General features: G+C 43.1%; 1 protein-coding gene across 1 annotated transcript; it reads left to right on the top strand.

The window, feature by feature from the left end:
• The first annotated feature begins 7,915 nt into the window (after positions 1-7,915).
• On the top strand, positions 7,916-8,881 carry LOC116972258 (fibrinogen alpha chain-like). The gene has a single exon (XM_033019734.1). It carries the CDS (start codon positions 7,926-7,928, stop codon positions 8,616-8,618), a length of 693 nt encoding a protein of 230 aa, XP_032875625.1. The 5' UTR covers positions 7,916-7,925; the 3' UTR covers positions 8,619-8,881.
• The last annotated feature ends 15,466 nt before the right edge of the window (positions 8,882-24,347 follow it).

Raw genomic sequence — 24,347 nt, 5'->3', positions numbered from 1 at the left:
AATATATTCTGGAATGTCACTGTTGTAACTGAAATTTCCAATTACACATGTCGTTCACAATTGCGATGACAGATGAAAGGCATTAATTTAAGACCTAGCCTATGTCTCCTGCCTCTATAGAAACATAGAAAATAGGTGAAGGACGAGGCCATTCTGCCCTTCGAGCCAGCGCCACCATTCATTGTGATCATGGCTGATCGTCCCCAATCAATAACCCGTGCCTGCCTTCTCCCCATATCCCTTGATTCCACTAGCCCCTAGAGCTCTATCTAACTCTCTTAAATCCATCCAGTGATTTGGCCTTCACTGCCCTCTGTGGCAGGGAATTCCATACTCTATGCACAGTATACTCTTTTGATCCCAAGTGGGCATCACTCTTTCCTTGGTAACCTGGTTGCTCTTATAGTTTAGTTTAGTTTAGATTAGAGATACTGCACAGAAACAGGCTCTTCGGCCCACCGAGTCCACACCAATCAGCGATCCCCGCACACTAATACTTTCTTACACACACTAGGGACAATTTTACATTCATACAAAGTCAATCAACCCACAAACCTGTACGTCTTTGGAATATGGGAGGAAACCGGAGATACTAGAGAAAACCCACGCAAGTCACGAGGAGAAGGTACAAACTCCGTACAGACTGCACCAGGAGGCAGGATCGAACCTGAGTCTCTGGCACTGTAAGGCAGCAACTCTACCATTGTGCCGCTGTGCTGCCCTAATATTATATTCTTATAATTTTATATACTTATATAAAATGTTGCAAGGTATCCAGGGAGAGCTGGCTAGCTGTTCAAGAAGGAACTGCAGATGCTGGAAAATCGAAGGTACACAAAAAAGCTGGAGAAACTCAGCGGGTGCAACAGCATCTATGGAGCGAAGGAAATAAGCAACGTTACGGGCCGAAACCCTTCTTCAGACTGATAGGGGGGGGCGGGGAGAAGGAAGGGAAAATGAGGAGGAGGAGCCCGAGGGCTGGGGGATGGGAGGAGACAGCCCGAGGGCTCAGGAAGGGGAGGAGACAGCAAGGGCTAACAAAATTGGGAGAATTCAATGTTCATGCCCACAGGCTACAGACTCCCCAAGCGGAATATAAGGTGCTGTTCCTCCAATTTCCGGTGTTGCTCGCTCTGGCAATGGAGGAGACCCAGGACAGAGAGGTCGCTGCCTGGATACAGGATTGGCTTCATGGAAGGAAGCAAGGGTGGATTGTTGTTTTTTGGACTGGAGGCTTATGACCAGTGGTGTCTCACGGGCCGATGCTGGGCCCATTGATGTTTGTAGTTTATATCAACGATTTGGATGAGAATGGGCAGGGTCTAATAAGTAAGTGTGCAGGTAACATAGGAGGTATTGTAGACAGTAAAAATAGTTATCAAAAATTACAGCAGGATCTTGATCAGCTGGGCAAATGGACAGAGGAATGGCTAATAAGTGTGAGGTTGCATTTTGGGATGTTAAACCGGGGCAGGACCTTCAGTGTGAAAGGCAGGTCACTGGGGAGTGTTAAGGGCCTGTCTCACTTGGCGATTTTTTTCGGCAAGTGCCGGCGTCATTGACTGACAGATCAGGGTCGGCGAAAGATTTTGAACATTTCAAAATCCAGCGGCAACAAAAAAAATGTTGCGACACTTGAGGAAACGCCGCGCATCAATACGTCATCGCGCCATGTCACCGCTGCATCACGCCACGACACGCTACGTCAGTCAATGATGCTGGCAGTCGCCAAAAAAATCACCAAGTGGGACAGGCCCTGCTGCATTTGGAGGACTGCCTTGGTCACCCTGCTGTAGAAAGGGTGTCATTAAGCTGAAAAGTGGACAAAGAGGATTTACAAGGAAAGATTGCCAGGACTTGAAGGTCTGAGATTAAAGCCCCTGTCCCACTTAGTAGCAATGTTACAAAATTTAGAGATTTAAAAAATCAAGTCTGTAATTTATCCCATCAGATAAAGCATAAAATTAAGTTTAATTTGAAAACTAATTCACTTTCATATCTTCAGTATTAAAAAAGTTATGGCCATTTTCATACTCGGAAATTAGCATCTTGTTCCCTATTGCTTTTCCATTGACTTAACTCAAAAGCTGTGATCGAGGACAGTCAAATGGCCATAACTTTCTTAAAACTTAAGAGAACTGAAAGACATTTTCAGTTATTATAGATTGAAGCATTCTGAAACAAATGGAAACAATCTTACTTAGATGACTTGAAAGTAAAGCATATAATTAGCTAGTTACCTAAATGTAGCTAATTACAAAATTCAATTACTAGATCTAAAAATCTATCAATTTCTTAAGAATAGATTAACATTTTTAAATAGCCTAAGTGTCCAAATAACATTCACACAAGAATTCACAATATAACATAATTTTTAAATCTCATTGTCATGGATTTATAGGCCAAATGGAAGGAATTTAATGTTTAATACCTGTAAATTAATGGTCATTTAAATCATCCTGCGAGTGGGTTTTTCTGGAACGAGATCATTTGGAATGTTGCGGTTTGCGGTGAATTTATAGCCATATTGGCAGGAAAATACTACTTGTTCAGATGGGGACTAAATCATGGTTTCGCAACTTAAAATGTGAACTAAAGGTATCTTAAGGACCACGTTTATACATAAAATAAACGGCTTTCGTTTACCTGTCCCGTACCTGAAATCCTTCCCCATTGTCGGCGTTGACGGCTTTAGAAGCTGATTTTAAAATGACTCCAGCGCTGAAATTGTCGGGCGATTTAAAAAAAACAATACACAGAATGCCCGTCGGAACGATTCTTCAGCAAAAGCTTGCACTCCAACCAAATATAATCCAGGACAAGGTAGGAAAAATACGCATTTTAACCCCGCCCCCCCTCAAAGGCGCCAAAATCATGCACACGGCCAGTGGCAGAATTGCAGCGCCGCTGAAGGTAAGTATTGTAACATACCTACACTTAGGCGATTTTTTTGGCGACTACAGGCGACTGGACTGTTTTCACATGGTTGCGGGGTGACGCCTGTATGGTCGTGAATAGTCTCCTCATGATGCCTAAAGAGTCGTAACGTTTTTCTGGTCGTGACTGGATTTTAAAATGTTCAAAACGTTTCAGCGACTGTAGGCTTGACCTAGCTTGTCTTCTCCTGTCATAGGTGCTGTCATAGGTTGTCGCCAGGATGACGCAGGTTGTCGCCAGGTGACGTTGGTTGTCACCAGGTGCTGACTTTGGTGAATTCCATTGGCGACGACCTACATCAACCTACTTCAACCAGCGACAGGTACCGGCGACTGAATTGTCTTCAGTTGTCTTCAGCTGTCGCCGACAGGGTCATTGCTTGTCGTAGCTTGTCGCGGGTGGACGTAGGTTGACTTTGGTCATCGTAGGTTGTCACCTGTGTGGTCGTAGGTGGACGTCCTAATGGGTCGCTGGTTGCCGGTAGCTTGCTGTAGCTTGACGTCGACTAGGTGGTAGGTTGTCGCAGCTTGTCGTAGACATTGTCGTAGGAGGGGGTCCAGTCGCTGCTTTTTTGACGACCTGCTACGACTGTGGCAGTCGCCGGCAGTCACCAAAAAAATCGCCTAAGTGGGACAGCCCCTTTAGGAAGAGATTGGGCAGGCTAGAACTTTAGTCCTTTGATTGCAGGAGGTTGGGTGATCTTATAAAGGTGTATAAAATCTTGAGGGGAACAGGTAGGGCAAATGGACAGAGTCTTTTACCCAGAGTAAGGGGATTCAAGATCCATGGGTTTAAGGTGAAAGGGGCAACATTTAATAGGAACCTGAAGGCAAGTTTTTCATTCAAAGGGTGGTGGGTGTAAGAAATGAGCTGCTAGAGGAGGTAGGTAAGGCAGGTACTATAACAACATCTAAAATACATTTGGATAGCATCATGAGTAGGAAAGGTTGAGAGGGATATGAGCTGCAAGAGCTAGATTAATAGGGGTAGGAAGGAACCACAGATACTGGTTTACACCGAAGATAGACATAATTTTTGTCTATCTTAGATTAAATGGGGCATCCAGGTCAGCATAGGTGAGTTAAGTAGAAGGGCCTGTTTCCATGCTGTATTACTCTGTGACTTTAATACTTCTGACATCTCTCCATGATCTCCTGTTGTCTGTTAGGAGGCCTTAGTATAATCCAGGCAAAGTGATCACCCCTTTAATATTTCTGAGCTCTAAGTATTTGAAGACTGATTACAGTTTAATGCAAAGCCTCTTCCTACTTGAACCTTCAATAATGCAATGCCCAGTCGTAGTTGAACCCTCCCCTTGACATACGCTCATTAGGTCATAAGTGATAGGAGCAGAATTAGGCCATACGGCCCATCGAGTCTACACCGCCATTTAATCATGGCTAATCTATCTCTCCCTCCTAACCCCGTTCTCCTGCCTTCTCCCCATAACCCCTGACACCCGCATTAATCAAGAATCTATCTATCTCTGCCTTAAAAACATCCATTGACTTGGCCTCCACTGTCTTCTGTGGCAAGGAGTTTCACAGATTAACCAGCCTCTGACTAAAAAAGATCCTCCTCATCTCCTTCCTAAAGGAACGTCCTTTAATTCTGAGGCTATGACCTCGAGACCTAGACTCTCCCATTAATGGAAACATCTTCTCCACAGCCACTCTTTCTAAGCCTTGCACTTTTCGGTAAGTTTCAATGAGGTCCCCCCTCGTCTTTCTAAACTCCAGCAAGTACAGGCCCAGTGCCGTCAAACGCTCATCATAGGTCATGCCTATTTTCAACCTTGTCCCATGTATTTTAGAGGGGTTAATTCTAAATGAAGTAGAGAGAGAGAGCGTAATTCTATATAGGATAGGAATAGTGAGAATGTTTTTGTGTATATGCATAGCACATTGGAACTGGTAGGGCACATTTTAAAACGTACTTAAACACTGGATTTTATAAAGAGAGACACTGAGTAGAGGAAGTAAAATCATGATGAATCTGGTTTGGCCACAACTGAAGGATTGTGCCTAATTCTGGGTGCCAAGCTTTAGAAATAAAAGGCTTTAGAGAGAGGTCAGGCAAAATTTACCAAAAATAAATCAGGATTATTTTTTTATGATGTGTATAGACTGATGAAGTTCAGGTTGTTCGCTAGGGTAAAGAGAATAGTGTGATGCAATCTGATTGCAGTGTTTAAGATAATGGATGGTACTCATACAGTAATCTTAAACTCATAGAGTGATACAACATGGAAACAGGCCCTTCGGCCCAACTTGCCCACACCGGCCAACATGCCCCATCTACAGTACTCACCTGCCTGCGTTTGGTCCATTTCCCTCTAAACCTATCCTATCCATGTACCTTTCTAACTGTTTTTTAAACGTTGGGATAGTCCCTGCCTCAACTACCTCCTCTGGCAGCTTGTTCCATACACCCATCCTTTTAGTTTAGTTTAGAGGTACAGCATGGCAAAAGGCCCTTCGGCCCACAGAGTCCGCACCGACCAGCGATCCCCACACATCAACATTGTCCTATACACACTAGGGACAATTTACACATACACCAAGACAATTAACCTACATTCATGTACGTCTTTGGAATGTGGGAGGAAACCGAAGATCTCAGAGAAAACCTACGCGGTCACGGGTAGAACGTACAAACTCCGTACAGACAAGCACCCGTAGTCGGGATCGAACCCGGGTCTCTGGTGCTGCAAGTGCTGTAAGGCAGCAACTCTACCGCTACGCCACCGTTTCCTTTGTGTGAAAAAGCTCCCCTTCATATTCCTTAAACCTATGTCCTCTGGTCCGCGATTCCCCTGCTCTGGGCAAGAGACTCTGTGCGTCTACCCGATCTATTCTTCTTATAATTTATATCTTCAGAGTGTTTAAATTGGCGGAGGAATTGGAATGAAGAGAGCAGACATTGAAGGTGATTCGGCAAAAGAACTAAGGGTGACAGGATGGTAGACAAAAACGCTGGAGAAACTCAGCGGGTGAGGCAGCATCTATGGAGCAAAGGAATGGGTGATGTTTCGGGTCGAGACCCTTCTTCAGATGCCGTGGGTGACAGGATAATTTTTTTCTACACATTGCGTGGTTCGGGTCAGCAATGCATAACCAGGGATAATGAAGAATGGAGAAAGATTACAGTTAATGGCAACACCCTGAACTTCATCGATGTACAGGGAGATCTTTGGATCCAAGTTCACAGCTCCCTGAAAGTGGCAACACAAGTGGATAGAGTGGTGAAGAAGATGTATATTATGTTTGCCTTCATCAGTCAGGGCATTGAGTATAAGACTCAGGAATTCATGCTGCAGTTTTATAGAGCTTAGGTTAGGAGGCCTTTGGAGTATTGCTTGTTGCCCCTTTAGTTTAGTTTAGAGATACAGCGCGGAAACAGGCCCTTTCGGCCCACCTGGCCCGCGCCATCCAGCGATCCCCGCACATTAACACTATCCTATACCCACTAGGGACAATTTTTACATTCACCAAGTCAATTAACCTACACACCTGCACGTCTTTGGAGTGTGGGAGGAAATCGAAGATCTCGGAGAAAACCCGCGCATGTCACGGGGAGAACGTAATACTCCGTGCAGACAGTACTCGTAGTCGGGATAGAACCCGGGGCTGTAAGGCAGCAACTCTAACGCTGCGCCACCGTGCCGTGCCACAGGATGAATAAGGAGGCTTTGGAGATGTTTTTTCCTGGATTGTGGGTATTAGGTATATGACAGGTTGGACAAACCTGGATTGTTTTCTCTTCAGCAGCAGATGCTGAGGGGTGAACTAATTGAATTATATAACATCACGGGGGGCATAGATAGGATAGACAGTCACAACCTTTCTCTCAGTGTGAAAATATCAAAAACTAGAGGGCACAGCTTAAAGGAGATGTTCGGGGCAAGTTGGCTGCATAAAGAGCGGTGGGTGCCTGGAACACATTGCCAGGGGTGGAGTGGTGGCAGATACAATAGTGCCATTGAAGACGCTTCTAGATAGGCCTCTGGAAATGTAAATGGAATGCTGGTCGGGGTCCCTGGATAGAGTCAAGGGAGGAGGCATACAACACCTGTCACTGTACCTCCTCCCTTGACTCTGTCCAGGGACCTCGACAGTCTTTTCAGGTTAGGCAGAGGTTCACTTGCACCTCCTCCAACCTCATCTACTGTGTCCGTTTTTCAAGATGTGAACACCTATACATTGGCGAGACCAAATGCAACCTATCCAAGTCACCCTACAGCCTCATAGCAACCTCCTCTCAGCTCAAACTGCCACCCAGCTTTGTGTCAAACTTGGAGATGTTACATTTAATTCCCTTGTTTAAATCGTTAATATAGTCCTTCTTCTCTTTGAATATAGATGCAAAGTACTCATTCAGTATCTCACCAACATCCTCCAACTTCAAGCATAGATTCCCTCTTGGGCTCTGACTGATGCCATCTTCTTAAATCTGACTCGCATCCTTTTCTTCATGACCAAGTTTACATCCGCCTTGGTCATCCACAGTTCCCTTACTTTGCTGTCCTTATGCCCCCCCCCCCCCATGCCCCCCCCCCCCCCACAACCTTCCTTGCTGCAACATTCGGATCTTGCACTTGATCACCTTGTTTTAAAACAACTTCCATCTGCCCAATAACAACAGCCAATCTACCCACCTTAGCTCCTGCCTCATGACATTGATTGGCAAAATGTCTCCTCCTTGGCTGTAAACATTTAGTTGATCTGTGTTTCTGCAGGTAAGCATTTTCGACACACAAAAAACGTTGCAAATGCGATGTGAGGAAGGAACTGCAGATGCTGGTTTAAACCAAAGATAGACACAAAAAGCTGGAGTAACTCAGTGGGGCAGGCAGCATCTCTGGAGAGAAGGAATGGGTGACGTTTCAGGTCGAGACCCTTCTTCAGACTGAAAATAAGGATGTTTGTTGGTTTTATCTAACATTTCTAATCTGAAAAATATTTCTTCTTACAGATTGTAATGATATCATGCAAAAGCATGCAGAGGGCGGTGAGGATGGTTTGTTTAAGATAATGCCCAGTGGCTGTGTTGATGCAATAACGGTGTACTGTGATCAGAGTACTGGCGTCGGTGGTTGGATGTTGGTTCAGCAGCGCATGGATGAAACAGTCAACTTCAACCAGTCGTGGGACAAGTACAAAAGGGGATTTGGTCGCCTGGATGATGAAGGCCGAGGGAATATCTGGCTGGGAAATGATGTCCTTCACCTACTCACGGCAAAGGAAACCTCCCTTCGGATTGAGCTGGAGGACTGGTCTGGAAACAGGACGTACGCTGAGTATATCGTCAACGTAGGTTCTGAATCAGAAAACTACACGTTGAACATCACAAGTTACACTGGGAATGCAGGGGATGCTTTAATAAGTGGCTTATTTATGGATACTGTATACACCTCCCATGCAAACATGAAATTCAGTACTTTTGACAGAGACAATGATAACTGGGAGGAGAACTGTGCACAGTTTTATGGCGGTGGTTGGTGGTATAATAACTGCCAGGCCGCTAATCTAAATGGGATTTATTACCATGGTGGGCCTTATGATCCTCGCGATAATGTGCCATACGAGATAGAAAATGGCGTCATCTGGGATCCTTTTAAGGGTATAGACTATTCTCTTAAAGTGGTGAAGATGAAAATTCGACCAATTACTTCAGTTTAGGCAGAGTTTCTGTTCATATTGGTATAAATGTTGTGACAAATATTATGCTTGTCGTGGCTTCAACATAAATCTATCTCTTTGCATAAATTTGTTTTGTAATGCCTCAATCCTTGCAAAAAACTGTTGGAGATTTCCAAAAGATATTGAACAAATAGGTGATGATCATGTTTCATGTAATCGTCAATCACGAGCAAAAATCATCCTCATATATTCATTTTTCATTCAATTGTGTATAACTAAATAAAAATGAAAGTGAAATTATGCATCCCGCATGTAACATCACGTATTTTATACTGAATGATTCTGGCTGGTAACATATTTTGAGTTAATCCACGGTTGCTGACCATAGAACATACAGTAGAAGATAGTACAGCAGAAGGCACTTTGGTTGCAACGATGAGTTGGGCTGAAGGTGCTGTTTCCATGCTGTATAACTATGAATCAATGACTCGATCTGGAATACAGGTTGCAAGTACAAATAGGACTAGTTTCCTTACAAAACTTACAGAAGAGTTGTGATGTATTTATTTGTCATCCACAAGTATTCAACATTTTGAAGGACACAGGGAAGCTTTTCCCAGAGGAGAATTTTTCTAAAATCCGATGGCAAAGGTTTAGGGTAGTGAGTAACAGGCTTAGGTCATAAAACCGAGATGAGAAGAACTTTTTTCACACAGAGTGGTGAATCTCTGGAACTCTCTGCCACAGAGGGTAGTCGAGGCCAGTTCATTGGCTATATTTAAGAGGGAGTTAGATGTGGCCCTTGTGGCTAAGGGGATCAGAGGGTATGGAGAGAAGGCAGGTACGGGATACTGAGTTGGATGATCAGCCATGATCATATTGAATGGCGGTGCAGGCTCGAAGGGCCGAATGGCCTACTCCTGCACCTAATTTCTATGTTTCTATGTCATAAGTGATAGGAGCAGAATTAGACCATTCGGCCCATCAAGTCTTCTCCGCCTATTCAATCATGGCTGATCTATCTCTTCCTTCTAACCCCACTCTCCTGCCTTCTCCCCATAACCTCTGACACCCCGTACTAATCAAGAATATATCTATCCCTGCCTTAAAAATATCCACCGATTTGGCATCCACAGCCGTCTGTGGCAAAGAATTCCACAAAATCTCCACCCTCTGACTGAAGAAATTCCTCTTCATCTCCTTCTAAAAGGAACGTCCTTTAATTCTGAGACTATGACTTCACAGTTGTCTATTGTCTATTGTCTATTGAATATGGTCTATTGTCTATTGTCTATTGTCTATTGTCTATGGTCTATTGTCTATGGTCTATTGTCTATTGTCTATGGTCTATGGTCTATGGTCTATTGTCTATTGTCTATGGTCTATGGTCTATGGAGCTATGGTCTATAGTCTATGGTCTATAGTCTATGGTCTATGGTCTATGGTTTATGGTCTATGGTCTATTGTCCACTATGACTGCATTGGTAGGAATGACAACCACACAGTTCTAGTATTTGCAAAGTCTTGTCTTTTCAATGAGGATACAAATCAAGTCAAGTCGTCCATTTGCATTGATGAAGTAGAATGAAAAATCTTGCTTGTAGCAGCATTACAGGAACATAGACAAATACATAAAAACAAATAATTAGAAAGTAAAGTCAATGTTTGTCAAGAGTGAACTAGAGGTGCAACAGGGTACTGATCCATTGACCTGGTAGGATTAGTGTTGTGCAGGTTGGTTCATGAACCTGATCGCTGTAGGAAAGTAGCTGTTCCTGAACCTGGTGGCGTGGGACTTCAGGATTCTGAACTTCCTGCCCAACGGTAGCAGGGAGAAGAGGGCATACCCTAAATAGTGAGGACCCTCAATGTTAGACGTCATCTTCTTGAAGCATCACCTCATGTAGATGCTTTGGATGGAGGGAAGGACTGTGCCCATGATGTCCACCATTCTCTGCAGCCTCTTGCATTGCAGCGCCTTGGAATTGCCATGCCAAGCTATGATGCAATCAATCAGGATATTTTCTACAGTGCATCTGTAGGAGTATTCGGAGACATACATAATCTTTTTACACATTTATGGGCCTGTCCCACAGGCGACTCTTTAGGCGACTGGACTAATTTTAATGGAATTCACCCACGACAACCTACGACAGCAGAAATTGTCGCCACTGTCGCGGAAACATTTTCAACATGTTGAACATTTTGCGGCAGTCACCTGTAGTTGTCCAAAAAATCACCCAAGTGGGACAGGCCCATTAGCAAAGCAAAGGCATTAGCATGCTTTCTTCATGATTACATCTATGTGCTGGAGCCAGGGCTGCTCATCCAAGTTATTAATACTCAGGAATTTGAAGCGACCAACTCACCTCAGGACCAACACCGTAATGGAAACTCCCACGTGATCTTCTCATGCTTATGTGGCACAAGCACTGTGCCATATTGGGGAAATTCAGAACAAATTAAAAAAAAGCCTCAAAACTGGATAAACATGCCAGAAATAGCAACAGCATATTGGAAAATGAAATGCTATGTTTAGCAATGTTACAAAATTTTGAGATTTTAAAAATCAAGTCTGTAATTTATCCCATCAGATAAAGCATAAACATAAGTTTAATTTGACACCTAATTCACTTTCATATCTCAAGTATTTAAAAAGTTATGGCCATTTTCATACTGGGAAATGAGCATCTTGTTCCCTATTGATTTTCTATGGACATAACAAAAAAGCTGTGATCGTGAACAGTCAAAAGCCCATAACTTTCTTAAAAATTAAGAGAACTGAATGAAATTTTCAGTTATCATAGATTGAAGCATTCTGAAACAAATATAAAATAATCTTACTTGGATGACCTGAAATTAAAGCATATAATTAGTTAGTTACCTAATTGTAGCTAATTTCAGACTTCAATTACTAGATCTAAACATCTATCCATTTCTTAATAAATGATTAACATTTTTAAATAGCCTAAATGTCCAAATAATATTCACAAATAATTCACAATAAAACATGATTTTAAAATCTCATTTACATTAATTTATAGGCCAAATGGAAGGAATTTAGTGTTTAATTGCTGTAAATAAATGTCCATTTAAATCAGCTTTCCAGTGGGTCCCTGTGGAACGCGCTGGTTTAGAACGTTCACATTGCGGTAGATTTGTGCCCCCAAATGCCGAGAAAAATACTGCGGGATATAATGGGCCCAAAATGAGCTGCTCGCAATATTAAACTTTGTATAAAGGGATCTTTAGAAGCCCTTTTTAATGTAAAAATATACAGCCAACCTTCTGTGGTTTGCTTTATGAGACCCTGCGGTTGCTGGCGGTCGCGGGTTTAGAGATTGATTTTTAAACTACTATAACTATTATTCAAGGCCTTTAAACCTAATAATAGCTTTTGCGACGGGGTCTTTCAGCGATTTTTCGTTAATAATTAACTAGGCTGAACATTTTCGATTGGAACAGTTTAGAGAAAATCGCGTTTTAAACCCGCCCCCTCTAAACGGCGCCAAAATCGCGCACACCCGCAACAACAGATTTTCACCGACGCTTCAGGTAGGCTTTGCAACATACCTACTATGTTGTGAAGCAAATGACATATTAAACAATAGAGGAGTGTAGAAAAAAATTGAAGTGGTAGCTCAGGTTTTTTGGTCACGTCAGGGTATTTTATTGTCATATGTCCCAGATAGGACAATGACATTTATTTATTTATTTTTTATTTAACCTTTATTTAACCAGGAGAAGTCTCATTGAGATTAAAAATCTATTTTACAAGAGAGTCCTGGCCAAGACAGGCAGCAGCACAGTTCCACAGTTACAGACAATGATTTAAAAACAACAGAGAACATATAAATAGAGTCACAGTCAGAACATCATCAAACAAAGCACATACAGACAGAAGAGCCCGCTTCAACATCATTAAGAAGGGATTTAAATCTGTTTAGAGAAACCAGCTCCTTAAGTTTCAGTTCATTCTGCAGCTGGTTCCATGCGAAGGGTGCAGCATAACTAAATGAAATACAGAAGTACATAACAGTTTTCTATTGAGACTTCCTATTCAGCACTGTGTGATATGTGAGGACTTGATTGGAGACAACCTTTTCACCGTTGTGGCAGAGCCAGTAGTCTTGGAGATGATAATTGAATGATACTGTCAGTATTTTGGGTAAACATAGAAACATGGAAACATAGAAATGCAGAAAACAGGTACAGGTACCTTTTCGGTCCTTTGAGCCAGCACCACCATTCAATATGATCATGGCTGATCATCCAAACTCAGTACCTCGTTCCTGCTTTTTCTCCATATCCCTTGATTAGGTCAGCCCAAAGAGCTATATCTAACTCTCTCTTGAATGCATCCAGTGTATTGGCCTCCACAGCCTTCTGTGGCAGATAATTCCACAGATTCACAACTCTGGGTGAAGAGGTTTTCCTCATCTCAGTCCTAAATGGTCTACCTCTTATTCTTAGCCTGTAACCCCCTCGTTCTGGACTCCCCCAACATCGGGAACATTTTTCCTGCATCTAACCTGTCCAATCCCTTAAGAATTTTACATGTTTCGATAAGATTCCCGCTCATCCTTCCAAATTCCAGTGAATAGATAGATAGACAGATAGATAGATAGATAGATAGATAGATAGATAGATAGATAGATAGATAGATAGATAGATAGATAGATAGATAGATAGATAGATAGATAGATAGATAGATAGATAGATAGATAGATAGATAGATAGATGGCACAATGGGCTAAGTGTTCGGCTGGCAACCGGAAGGTAGCTGGTTCGAATCCCGCTTGGAGTGCATACTGTCGTTGTGTCCTTGGGCAAGACACTTCACCCACCTTTGCCTGTGTGTGTCCTTGGGCAAGACACTTCACCCACCTTTGCCTGTGTGTGTGGATGTAATTATGTGAAGCACTTTGGGGTCAATGCAAGTTGACTAAAAATGTGCTATATAAATAAAGAAATTAAATTTTTTTTAAATTTAATAGATAGATAGATAGATAGATAGATAGATAGATAGATAGATAGATAGATAGATAGATAGATAGATAGATAGATAGATAGATAGATAGATATGCCTTTATTGTCATTCAGACCGACGTCTGAACGAAATTGCAGCAGTCATACATATAATACAATAAAAACAACAATAAACACATATTAACATCCACCACAGTGAGTCCACCCAGCATCTTCTCACTGTGATGGAGGCAAAAGTCTTAGGTCTCCAGTCTCTTCCCTCCTCTTCTCCCTCTGCGCTGAGGCGATACCCCCCGGGCGATGTTATAAATCACTCCCGCGGCTCAAACACCGCGGCCCGGGATGGTCGAAGCTGCGGCCCACCAGTCCTGCAGACGCAGCCGCTGGCCCGTGGCCGAACCCCGGACTCAGGCCACCACCGCCAGAACACCGTCCCAGCCACCCTCACGTGAGTATCGTGCCGTCTTCAGCCTCGGGCTGGGAATATAAGCCCAGTCGACCCATTCTTTCATCATGGGTAGCAAAGGGGTGCCAATGTGTCCAATCAATAAACTGCTTAACTGGCATTTCTCCCCTGGCATATTAGCCAAAGCAATCTGCTACATAATTTTCTTCACAAAATCATAGAATCAGAGAAGATCATAAGCGATAGGTGTAGAATTAGGTCATTCGGGCCATCAAGTCTACTCCGCCATTCAATCATGGCTGGTCTATCTCTCCCTCCTAACCCCATTCTCCTGCCTTCTCCCCATAACCTCTGACATCCATACTAATCAAGAATCTATCTATCTCTGCCATAAATATATCCACTGACTTTGCGTCCACAGCCTTCTGTGGCCAAGAATTCCACAGATTCACCACCCTCTGACTAAAACATTCCTCCTCATCTTCTTAAAAGAACATCCTTTAATTCTGAGGCTGTGACCTCTAGTCCTAGATACTCCCATTAGTGGAAACATCCTCTCCACATCCACTCTATCCACTATTCTGTACGTTTCAATGAGGTCCCCCCCTCATTCTTCTAAACTCCAGCCAGTACTGGTCCAGTGCCGTCAAATGCTCATCATAGGTTATCCTACTCATTCCTGGAATCATTTCTTGTAAACCTCCACTGGACCCTCCAGAGCCAGCGCATCTGTCCTCTGATATGGTGCCCAAAATTCCTCACAAAGATGTATGACACAGATGCGCAGGCCCATTGCATCTATATCATTACTCGTTCACTTTAATGAGGGTTTTCTGATCTCGTACCTCCCTTTCAGGCCATGAGATCCAGATTAGCACCATTATCAACGTGGAGAAATGCTAATTTCTATAAATCCTGGCCCCGTATCGCCTTCGCTGTCAAACCCTCCAATATGTCCTCTGAGTGCCAGTGCGACAGTCTCACTGACTAGGAGCGTAATCCCTCCATCTCTTTTGCCTCTCTCTCAATCACATCTGTAATATTGAAACCCCCAACATTGGGTTGCCAGTCGAGCCCCTCTTGCAACCATATGTTCACAACGGCGACATCATAGTCCCAAGCACTGATCCAGGCACAAAGTTCATCTGCTTTCTCCACAAAAACCCCAGGCATTGAAATAAACACCCTTCAGTCCACCAGTGTCACCATTTTCCTTCACCTCTCCCTGTCTGTCCTTGCTTTGAAACTTACTGGCCCTAACCTAAACATTCCCATCTCTCCTACATCATGACCAACTACTCTGGTTCCCACCCCTGCGCCCCACCTCTCTAGTTTAAATCCTCTTGAGTAGTGCTAGTGAACCTCCCAGCAAGGATATTGGTCCCCCTCCAGTTCAGATGCAACCCACCGCTCTTGTATACATCACCACTGGCTCTAGGAGGTCCCAATGATCTAAGATAGACGATAGATAATAGGTGCAGGAGTAGGCCATTTGGCCCTTTGAGCAAGCACTGTCATTCAATGTGGCCATGGCTGATCATCCACAATCAGTACCCCGTTCCTGTCTTCTCTCCATATCCCTTGACTCCGCTATCTTTAAGAGCTCTGTCAAATTCTCTCTTGAAAGCATCCAGAGAACCAGCCTCCACCGCCCTCTGAGGCAGAGAATTCTACATCTGTGTGAAAAGGTTTTTCTTCATCTCCGTTCTGAATGGCTCACCCCTTATTCTTAAACTGTGGCCCCTGGTTCTGGACTCTCCCAACATCGGGAACACGTTTCCTGCCTCTAGCGTGTCCAAACCCTTAATAATCTGATATATTTCAATAAGATTCCCTCTCATCCTAAATTCTAGAGTACACAAGCCAGGCCGCCCCATTCTCTCAGCATATGACACTCTCGCCATCCCAGGAATTAACCTTGTAAACCTACGCTGCACTCCCTCAATAACAAGAATGTCCTTCCTCAAATTAGGGGACCAGAACTGCACACAATACTCAAGGTATGGTCTCACTGTGATCTGAAAACCTGCCCCAACTCCAGAGCCACTTACTCATCTGTCCTATCTGCTTATTCATATGATTACAAGCATGTGGTAACGGGAGTAGTCCAGAGATGACTACACTGGGGGCTCCTGTTTTTTTAATGTTCTACCCAACTCTCCATGCATTCACTTTGCAGAACCGCTCCCCTTTTCCTAACGATGTCATTTGTGTCAACGAGGGCAACAATGTCGGGCTGCTCACGCTTCCCTTTCAGGCCAAGGCTGGGGATTCCATGTGTGTAGGAAGCAACTGCAGATGCTCGTTTACACGGACGATAGACACAACATGCTGGAGTATGTCAGCACGACAGGCATGAAGGACCCTTTCGGGTCGAGACCCTTCTACAGACTGAGAGTCAGGTGAGAGGGGGGAAAGGGAAACCTGTGTCTATCTCCTTTGAGAATGTTCTGCAGCTGCCCAGAGACATCCTGGACCCTGGCACCAGGGAGGCAACACGCCATCCTTGTCTATTGCCACATAATCTCCTGTCCGTCCCCATAGTGGGTCATCGGGTGGCGCAGCCTTCCCTCTCAGAGGGAAACGTTGATTCTGCTGTGGGGATGTTAATGCTCAATTCTATCGTGTGTTGTGTTCTTTTTATTGTATGGCTGTATGGTAACTCAAATCTCACTGTACCAATTGATGCATTTGACAATAAATGCAACTTGAACTTGAACTTAAATAATGAGTCTTCTATCGCAATGGCTCTGTCTGACCATTCCCATCCCAGCTGTCCCTCAGAGCTTGGCCCGACCCCACAGATTGGCCACCACTCATTGATTTGGATGAGAACATACATAGCTCCTCTTCAGGAGGAGAGGAACACCCCTGTCCCCTGTCTCCATCAAGGGTGTGGATGTGACCAGTTTACCAGGGAGTACAAATACCTTGGAGTGTACCTGGACAGTAAACTGGACTGGTCCAGGAACACTGAGGCCCTGTACAAGAAGAGACAGAGCCGGCTGTACTTTCTGAGAAGGCTCCGCTCCTTCAACATCTGTGAGATGCTGCAGATGTTCTACCAATCAGTGGTAGCCAGTGCCATCTCCTTCGCTGCCGTGTGCTGGGGCAGCAGGGCGAAGGCCGCAGATGCCAATAGGATCAACAAACTGGCTGGCTCCATCCCGGGGACGGAGTTGGGTTCACGGGAGGTTGGTCTTGGAGGAGAGGATACTCCTCAAACTGCGGAGCATCCTGGACAATACAGCTCACCCCCTCCATGACACACTGGTCAGCCTGAGCAGCACCTTCAGCAACAGACTGGTTCCACCAAGATGCAGCACAGAACGCCACAGGTGATCCTTCTTCCCTGTGACTATCAAACTGTACAACTCCTCCCCCTTCTGTCATGGGGTGGACTTCTATCATATCGTATGAGGGTGGTAAAGAAAGCTTTTGGTGTTCTGGCCTTTATAAATCAGAGCATTGAGTATAGAAGCTGGGATGTAATGTTAAAATTGTACAAGGCATTGGTGAGACCAAATCTGGAGTATGGTGTACAATTTTGGTCGCCCAATTATAGGAAGGATGTCAACAAAATAGAGAGAGTACAGAGGAGATTTACTAGAATGTTGCCTGGGTTTCAACAACTAAGTTACAGAGAAAGGTTGAATAAGTTAGGTCTTTATTCTCTGGAGCGCAGAATGTTAAGGGGGGACATGATAGAGGTCTTTAAAATGATGAGAGGGATAGACAGAGTTGATGTGGATCAGCTTTTCCGGTGGCGCTATGGAGTAGGAGAGACTCACGCCAACTAGCTCCGTGAAAAAACCGAAAAAACGGGGGGAAAAGACAGATCCTACCTGCAGAAAACGGCACCGATTGTTTTGCAGTAATTGTTCAAGCGCTTTTGATTGCAACATGCGCCATAATTTAGTTCAACAAAGAAACTGACAAGTGTCGCGACCATCAGGCGCGCGACACCGGCAGTATGTCGACTCAACATACTCCCCCCCACAAGACAAAAAACGGCAAGACTAAAGAGGTAGGCCCAACTGAAGCCTCGGCCTCAGGTTTAACAGCATCCCGAGAAGACATCTCAAAGAAGAAGAAAAAGACTGAGTTGGAAGAATTAAAAACGTTTCTTAAGGAGGAACTTAAAAATCTTAGACAGAACTTTAAAGAGGAGCTGACATCTTTTAAAAAAGAAATTAAAGAACAAATTAAAGAAGATGTTACAGAGATTGTACACAAAGTCCTTGAAGACTGGAAATTAGATATGGAAAGAAATATGACTCAAAATGTTGAAGAAGTAAATGAAAAACTGAATATGATGGAATCCAGATTTGATTCTAAACTTGAACCTATTCTCCTGACATTAAACCAACACCACAAGATTGTAAAAGAACTTGAGGAACTTGCTGAGACAAGCACCGCAACTACAAAACAACTCATCACTGAGAACCAACGCCTATCAAAGTTATTGCATCAAATAACTGAAAAATGTACAGACTTGGAGGGACGACAGAGGCGTCAGAACTTAAGAATCGTGGGCACCCAGGAAGGCAGAGAGGGGACTCGTGACCCCCGTGAATTTGCTGCAGAAGTACTGAAAACAATTTTGAACCTGGACCAGGCGCCATTACTTGCCCGAGCACACAGAGGGCCGAGACGTCCCCCAAAGGTGGGCGACCCTCCAAGAATAATGATAGTAAAGGTCCAATATGACCATGTATTGGATGACATGATGAGGAAAATTGGCAAAAGCAGAAATCTTGTATATGAAGGAGACAAGATTAGCGTATTCAGAGATTACCCTGTGGAAGTTGCTAAGAAAAGAGCGTTGTTCACAGAAACAAGAAGAATACTGAAGAACATAAAGAATCTGAGATATGGACTGTTATACCCCGCAACACTAAGAGTCAGTTATGAGAAGAAGGAATACTTCTTCATCAAACACACGGAAGCATTTGAATTTGCCAAGAACATCGAGGACAAGATCGAAGATTGAAAAATATTCAACACTTAACACCTACCTGGATACTGCTATCTCGCAGAGAAGATATGGAACTCTAAACTTTAAACTATTATATTTAAGAGTTGCCTAAAATTCGCAATAAGAATTGGGTAAATATCCTGCAACGAATATATAATACTAACATTCTAGTACTAACCTCTAACAACTATTAATAATCAAGAATACTAACTAACACTAACTAATGATAATAAGATTATTTAGATTATTTAAGAATTAACTAAAAGTATGAAATATAAGTAAAGTGTGATTCAGGTATTTTATAATGAGAAATGTATGGTGGGTCTCTCTCTGATGTTTTCGTTTTTGATTATTCTTTGATAAATGTTTATATTATACAAAACTAACATTTCAATTTGAGACTACTAATTATACCATTAATGGAATATAATCAATATTTCTTTCCCCCCCCCACAAATTGTATGCATTGAATTGGAAACTTTCCTTTCAGGGAAAGTACGGAGCTAGTATTTTTATAAACCAAAAGCTACGGAAGTCCATAGATGCTTAGCCACATTAGGGTGGCTATCACTAACTGCACTAATTGTAGTTGTAGTTGCTTTTCTTTTTTACTTTCCACACTTTACTAACCCAATTTGCTATCACCTTTTTTATCTTATATCATATTATATTTTGTATTTGGAATGGAATTGCATATTTTATTTAAGGAGATATGTTCGGATGGAAAACAGACGTGACCTAAAATTCATCTACCTGATGTTCAAGTATAAGGTAGGGTTGAGTGTGCTGAATCATCTGCTCTACCACTTAATCACAAGATGCAAGACATGAATATAAAAATTGGGGGTGAGGGAATTAAATTCTGTAGTTGGAATGTTAAGGGAATTAATGAACCTATCAAGAGAGGCAAAGTGTTAGCTCATTTAAAATCATTGAAAACAGATATAATATTTCTCCAGGAGACACATCTTAAAAAGGAAGCACAACACAGATTGAAAGCAAAATGGATTGCTAAAGCATATCACTCTTCATTCTCACATAAATCTAGAGGTGTTGCAATATTAATTCGTAAAGGTATACCCTTTAAACATATATCAACGATAGAAGACATTGAAGGCAGATATATTGTAATAATAGGGGAGTTATACTTAAAAAAGGTGACTCTCCTCAATGTGTATGGACCAAATTTTGATAGCCCTCTGTTTTTTAAGAGAATTCTTAACAATATCCCGGAAGGTACACAACAAAACTTAATAATCGGTGGAGATTTAAATTGTACATTGGATGCTTGTTTGGATAGATCATCAACTCAAAGAAAACTAAAATCTCGATCAAGTGAATTTTTAAATTCATACATTAATACTACTAATATTAAGGACGTTTGGAGAATTGAAAATCCATCGGGCCGAGAATATTCATTTTACTCACCAGTACATAAAACTTACTCAAGGATAGACTATTTTTTAGTAGATTCAAACTTATCCCATTTACCTATAACTCACAATATCATAACATCATAATCTCAGACCACGCTCCACTAACATTTATGATCAAAGTAAACGGAATGGCAGAGACACAGTCACAATGGAGATTTAATCCCCAAATCTTAAAAGATAAATCATGTAATGAATACCTAGTAAAACAGATTAAAATGTTTTTTGAGGCTAACGATAGCCCTGAAATCTCTGCTTCCCTTCTTTGGGAAACATTTAAAGCATTTGTACGAGGAGCATTAATTTCTTCCCAATCATTTTTTAATAAAGAGAATAGGGCCAAACAACAGAAACTGGAAATGGAAATAAAGCAATTAGACACAGAAAATGCAGCAGCACCATCCATGATAAAACACAATAAAATTGCAGTATTGAAATATAAATTAAACAAGATATATTCAGACCAAGTTATAAAACTATATCAACATACAAAACAATTAAATTTTGAATTTGGTGACAAACCACAAAAACTATTAGCGCGTCAACTTCGCAAATTGGATGGGGAAAAAACAATATACAAAATTAGAACAGACAAGGGAGAAACATTAACACTGCCTAAAGATATTAATGATAGATTTCTACAATACTACCAAAAATTGTATTCATCTAAAATAACAGAACATTCAACGGGAATGGAAACATTTTTACAGAATTGTAAGTTTGCGGGTCTAGATCAGAAAGAGAGAGAATTGCTAGGGGCTGAAATTACGATAAAAGACATCGAAGAGTCAATCAAATCCTTAAAAAACGGAAAGTCTGCAGGACCCGATGGTCTAAATTCTGAATTTTATAAAACATTTTATGATTTGTTTTCCCCACGCCTACAGACAATGTACAAATACGCATATACTCAACAGAAACTCCCAGAAACTCTAAATGAATCTGCAATCATACTCATACCAAAAATGGACAAGGATCTTGAAGACCCAGGTTCATACAGAGCTATAGCCCTCTTAAATACTGATCAGAAAATATTAACTAAAATTCTATCTAATAGATTGAGCTTAGTGATCAGCAAATTAATACATCCCGACCAAACAGGGTTTATCCCCAAACGGTATTCATTTTATAATCTGAGAAGATTATTTAATATTATATACTCCAATAGAATCCCTAACGTAGAGCTAGCAATTATCTCGTTAGATGCTGAAAAAGCATTTGACCAGGTAGAATGGCCATATTTATTTTCGGTGATGGAAAATTTTCAATTAGGAGAGAAGTACTGTACATGGGTTAAATTGTTATATTCTAATCCAACAGCTAGAATATTAACAAACAAAATGTTATCACCTACATTTAATCTCTCTAGAGGCTGTAGACAAGGATGCTCACTATCCCCACTATTATTTGCTCTTGCAATCGAACCCCTAGCAGAAAGCGTTAGAAACCATCCAGGAATATTTGGATACAATACTAGAGACACAAGGAAGGAAGAGGCGGAGACGGGAGACAGTAGACTGTGGGAGAGCTGGGAAATGGAGGGGAAGGAAGGAGAAAGCAAGGACTATCTGAAATTGGAGAAGTTAATGTTCATACCGCTGGGGTGTAATCTACCTAAGCGAAATATGAGGTGCAGTTCCTCCAGTTTGCGCTGGGCCTCACTCTGACACTGGAGGAGGCCCAGGACAGAAAAGCCAGATTGGGAATGGGAGGGGGCATTGAAGTGCAGAGCAACCGGGAGATCAGGTTGGTTAATACGAACTGAGCGGAGGTGTTGGGCGAAGCGATCGCCGAGCCTGCATTTGGTCTCGCCGATATAGAGAAGTTGGCACCTGGAACAGTGGCTGCAGTAAATAAGGTTGGAGGAGGTGCAGGTGAACCTCTGCCTCACCTGGAAAGACTGATTGGGTCCTTGGATGGAGTCGAGTGGGGAGGTAAAGGGACAAGTGTAGCATTTCTTGCGGTTGCAAGTAAAACTGCCCGGAGAGGGGGTGGTTTGGGTAGGAAGGGACGAATTGACCAGGGAGTTATGGAGAGAGTGGTCTCTGCGAAAAGCCGAAAGGGGAGGAGATGGGAAGATGTGGCCAGTGATAGCAAGTTTGCTGATGATACAAAAGTGGGTGGTTTTGCAGATAGTGAAGATGGTTCTGAAAAATTGCAGCAGGATCTTGATCGATTGGGCAGAGGAATGGTTGATGGAATTTAACACAGAGAAATGTGAGGTGTTGCATTTTGGTAAGTCTAACATGGGCAGGACCTACACAATGAATGGAAGGGCTATGGTCCATAGCCTCTGGGGAGTGTTGAAGAGCAGAGGGATCTAGGAGTACAGGTACGTAGTTCCCTGAAGGTGGAGTTGCAGGTAGATGACGTTGGTCAAAAAGGCCTTTGGCACATTGGCCTTCATCAGTCAGAGTATTGAGTATAGAAGTTGGGAGGTCATGTTGCAGTTGTATAAGACGTTGGTGAGGCTGCATTTCAGAATATTGTATTCAGTTCTGGGCACCATGTTATAGGAAAGATGTTGTCAAGCTAGAAAGGGTTCAGAGAAGATTTATGAGGATGTTGCCAGGACTAGAGGGTGTGAGCAATAGGGATATGTTTAGTAGGCTGGCACCCTATTCCTTGGAGCGCAGGAGGATGAGGGGTGATGTTATAGAGGTGTATAAAATCATGAGAGATAAAGATCGGGTAGATGCACAGAGTCTCTTGCCCAGAGTAGGTAAATTGAGGTCTAGACTACGTATGTTTAAAGTGAAGGGGAAAAGATTAAATAGGAATCTGAGGGGTAACTTTTTCACACAAAGGGTATGGAACAAGCTGCCAGAGAAAGTAGTTGAGGCTGGGACTATTCCAACGTTTAAGAAACAGTTAGACTGGCACATGGATAGGACAGGTTTGGAGGGATATGGACCTTACGCGGGCAGGTGGGACATGTTGGCGGGTGTGGGCAAGTTGGGCCTGTTTCCACACTGTATCACTCTATGACTACTGCTCTTCCCTGTCCCACAACAGCATTCCAAGGAGCATTGCCCCAGGAATTCCTTGCTTAGTTCCTTTCCTGCTGGTCACCTATCTGCTTCCTGCCTAAACCTAAGGCTTGACCACCTCATTCTAATTCCTATCAATGGCCCTCTCACGACCCCGGATAATCCTATTGTCCAGCAGCAGTTCCACGTCCTTCAAGCAGTCCACAGGAAGCATTTCACTATCCCAATTATACCTAAATTACACACAAAAGAACTCACGCACTTTTTTAATCTTTCCAAGGACTTGATTCAGCAATTGCACATTACAGCTGTGTACCAAAAGTACATAAACATTCAATAGTTACACTCCATCAATCAGTCATTATGGAACAAAGGTGCATTCATTATTTACAATGCTCTCGAGCCCCTGCGGCGACCAGCATTCACGGAAAGCCGCCAGAGTCCCCGTGGACACCGTGTATTCCCTCTCCAGGGACACGCGAGCACGGACGTAGGCCTTGAATAGGGGCAGGCAGCCGACTCTGGTGTGACCATCGACCGCCCGCTGCCTGCACCTGCGAATGGCCATCTTGGCCAGGCCTAGGAGCAAACCAACAGGGAGGTCCCAACCCCCCCCCCCCCCCCCCCCCCGATCGGCTCTCCCCACACCCTGCCTTGTGTCCAAACACCAGGATCGTGGGACTAAAATGCAACCAGAACTTGAGGAACAACCCCTTCAGGTATTGGTACAGGGACAGTAGCCTCTCACACTCCATATAGGCGTGGAACACGGTCTCTTCCTCACCGCAGAAAATACAGGCGGCCGGCGAGCCCGTGAACCAACTCAATAGTTTATTACACGCCACCGCTCTGCGCCACCCCAGGTCCCCAATGTAAAGGGAGACAACTCCCTTGTAGAGAGACCTCCACTGGGGACCGCCCCCGCCTTCAGGTGGTAACACAGACCGCCATGGTGTGTCGGGACGGGAGACG

Source organism: Amblyraja radiata, chromosome 1, assembly GCF_010909765.2.
Source record: "Amblyraja radiata isolate CabotCenter1 chromosome 1, sAmbRad1.1.pri, whole genome shotgun sequence".
NCBI classification, from domain to species: domain Eukaryota; kingdom Metazoa; phylum Chordata; class Chondrichthyes; order Rajiformes; family Rajidae; genus Amblyraja; species Amblyraja radiata.
This window is presented reverse-complemented; position numbering and strand designations above follow the sequence as displayed.

What these genes read in the sequence shown, in the direction of transcription:
- LOC116972258 (XM_033019734.1), top strand. Translation starts at nt 7,926, where the DNA reads ATGCAAAAGCATGCAGAGGGCGGTGAGGATGGTTTGTTTAAGATAATG.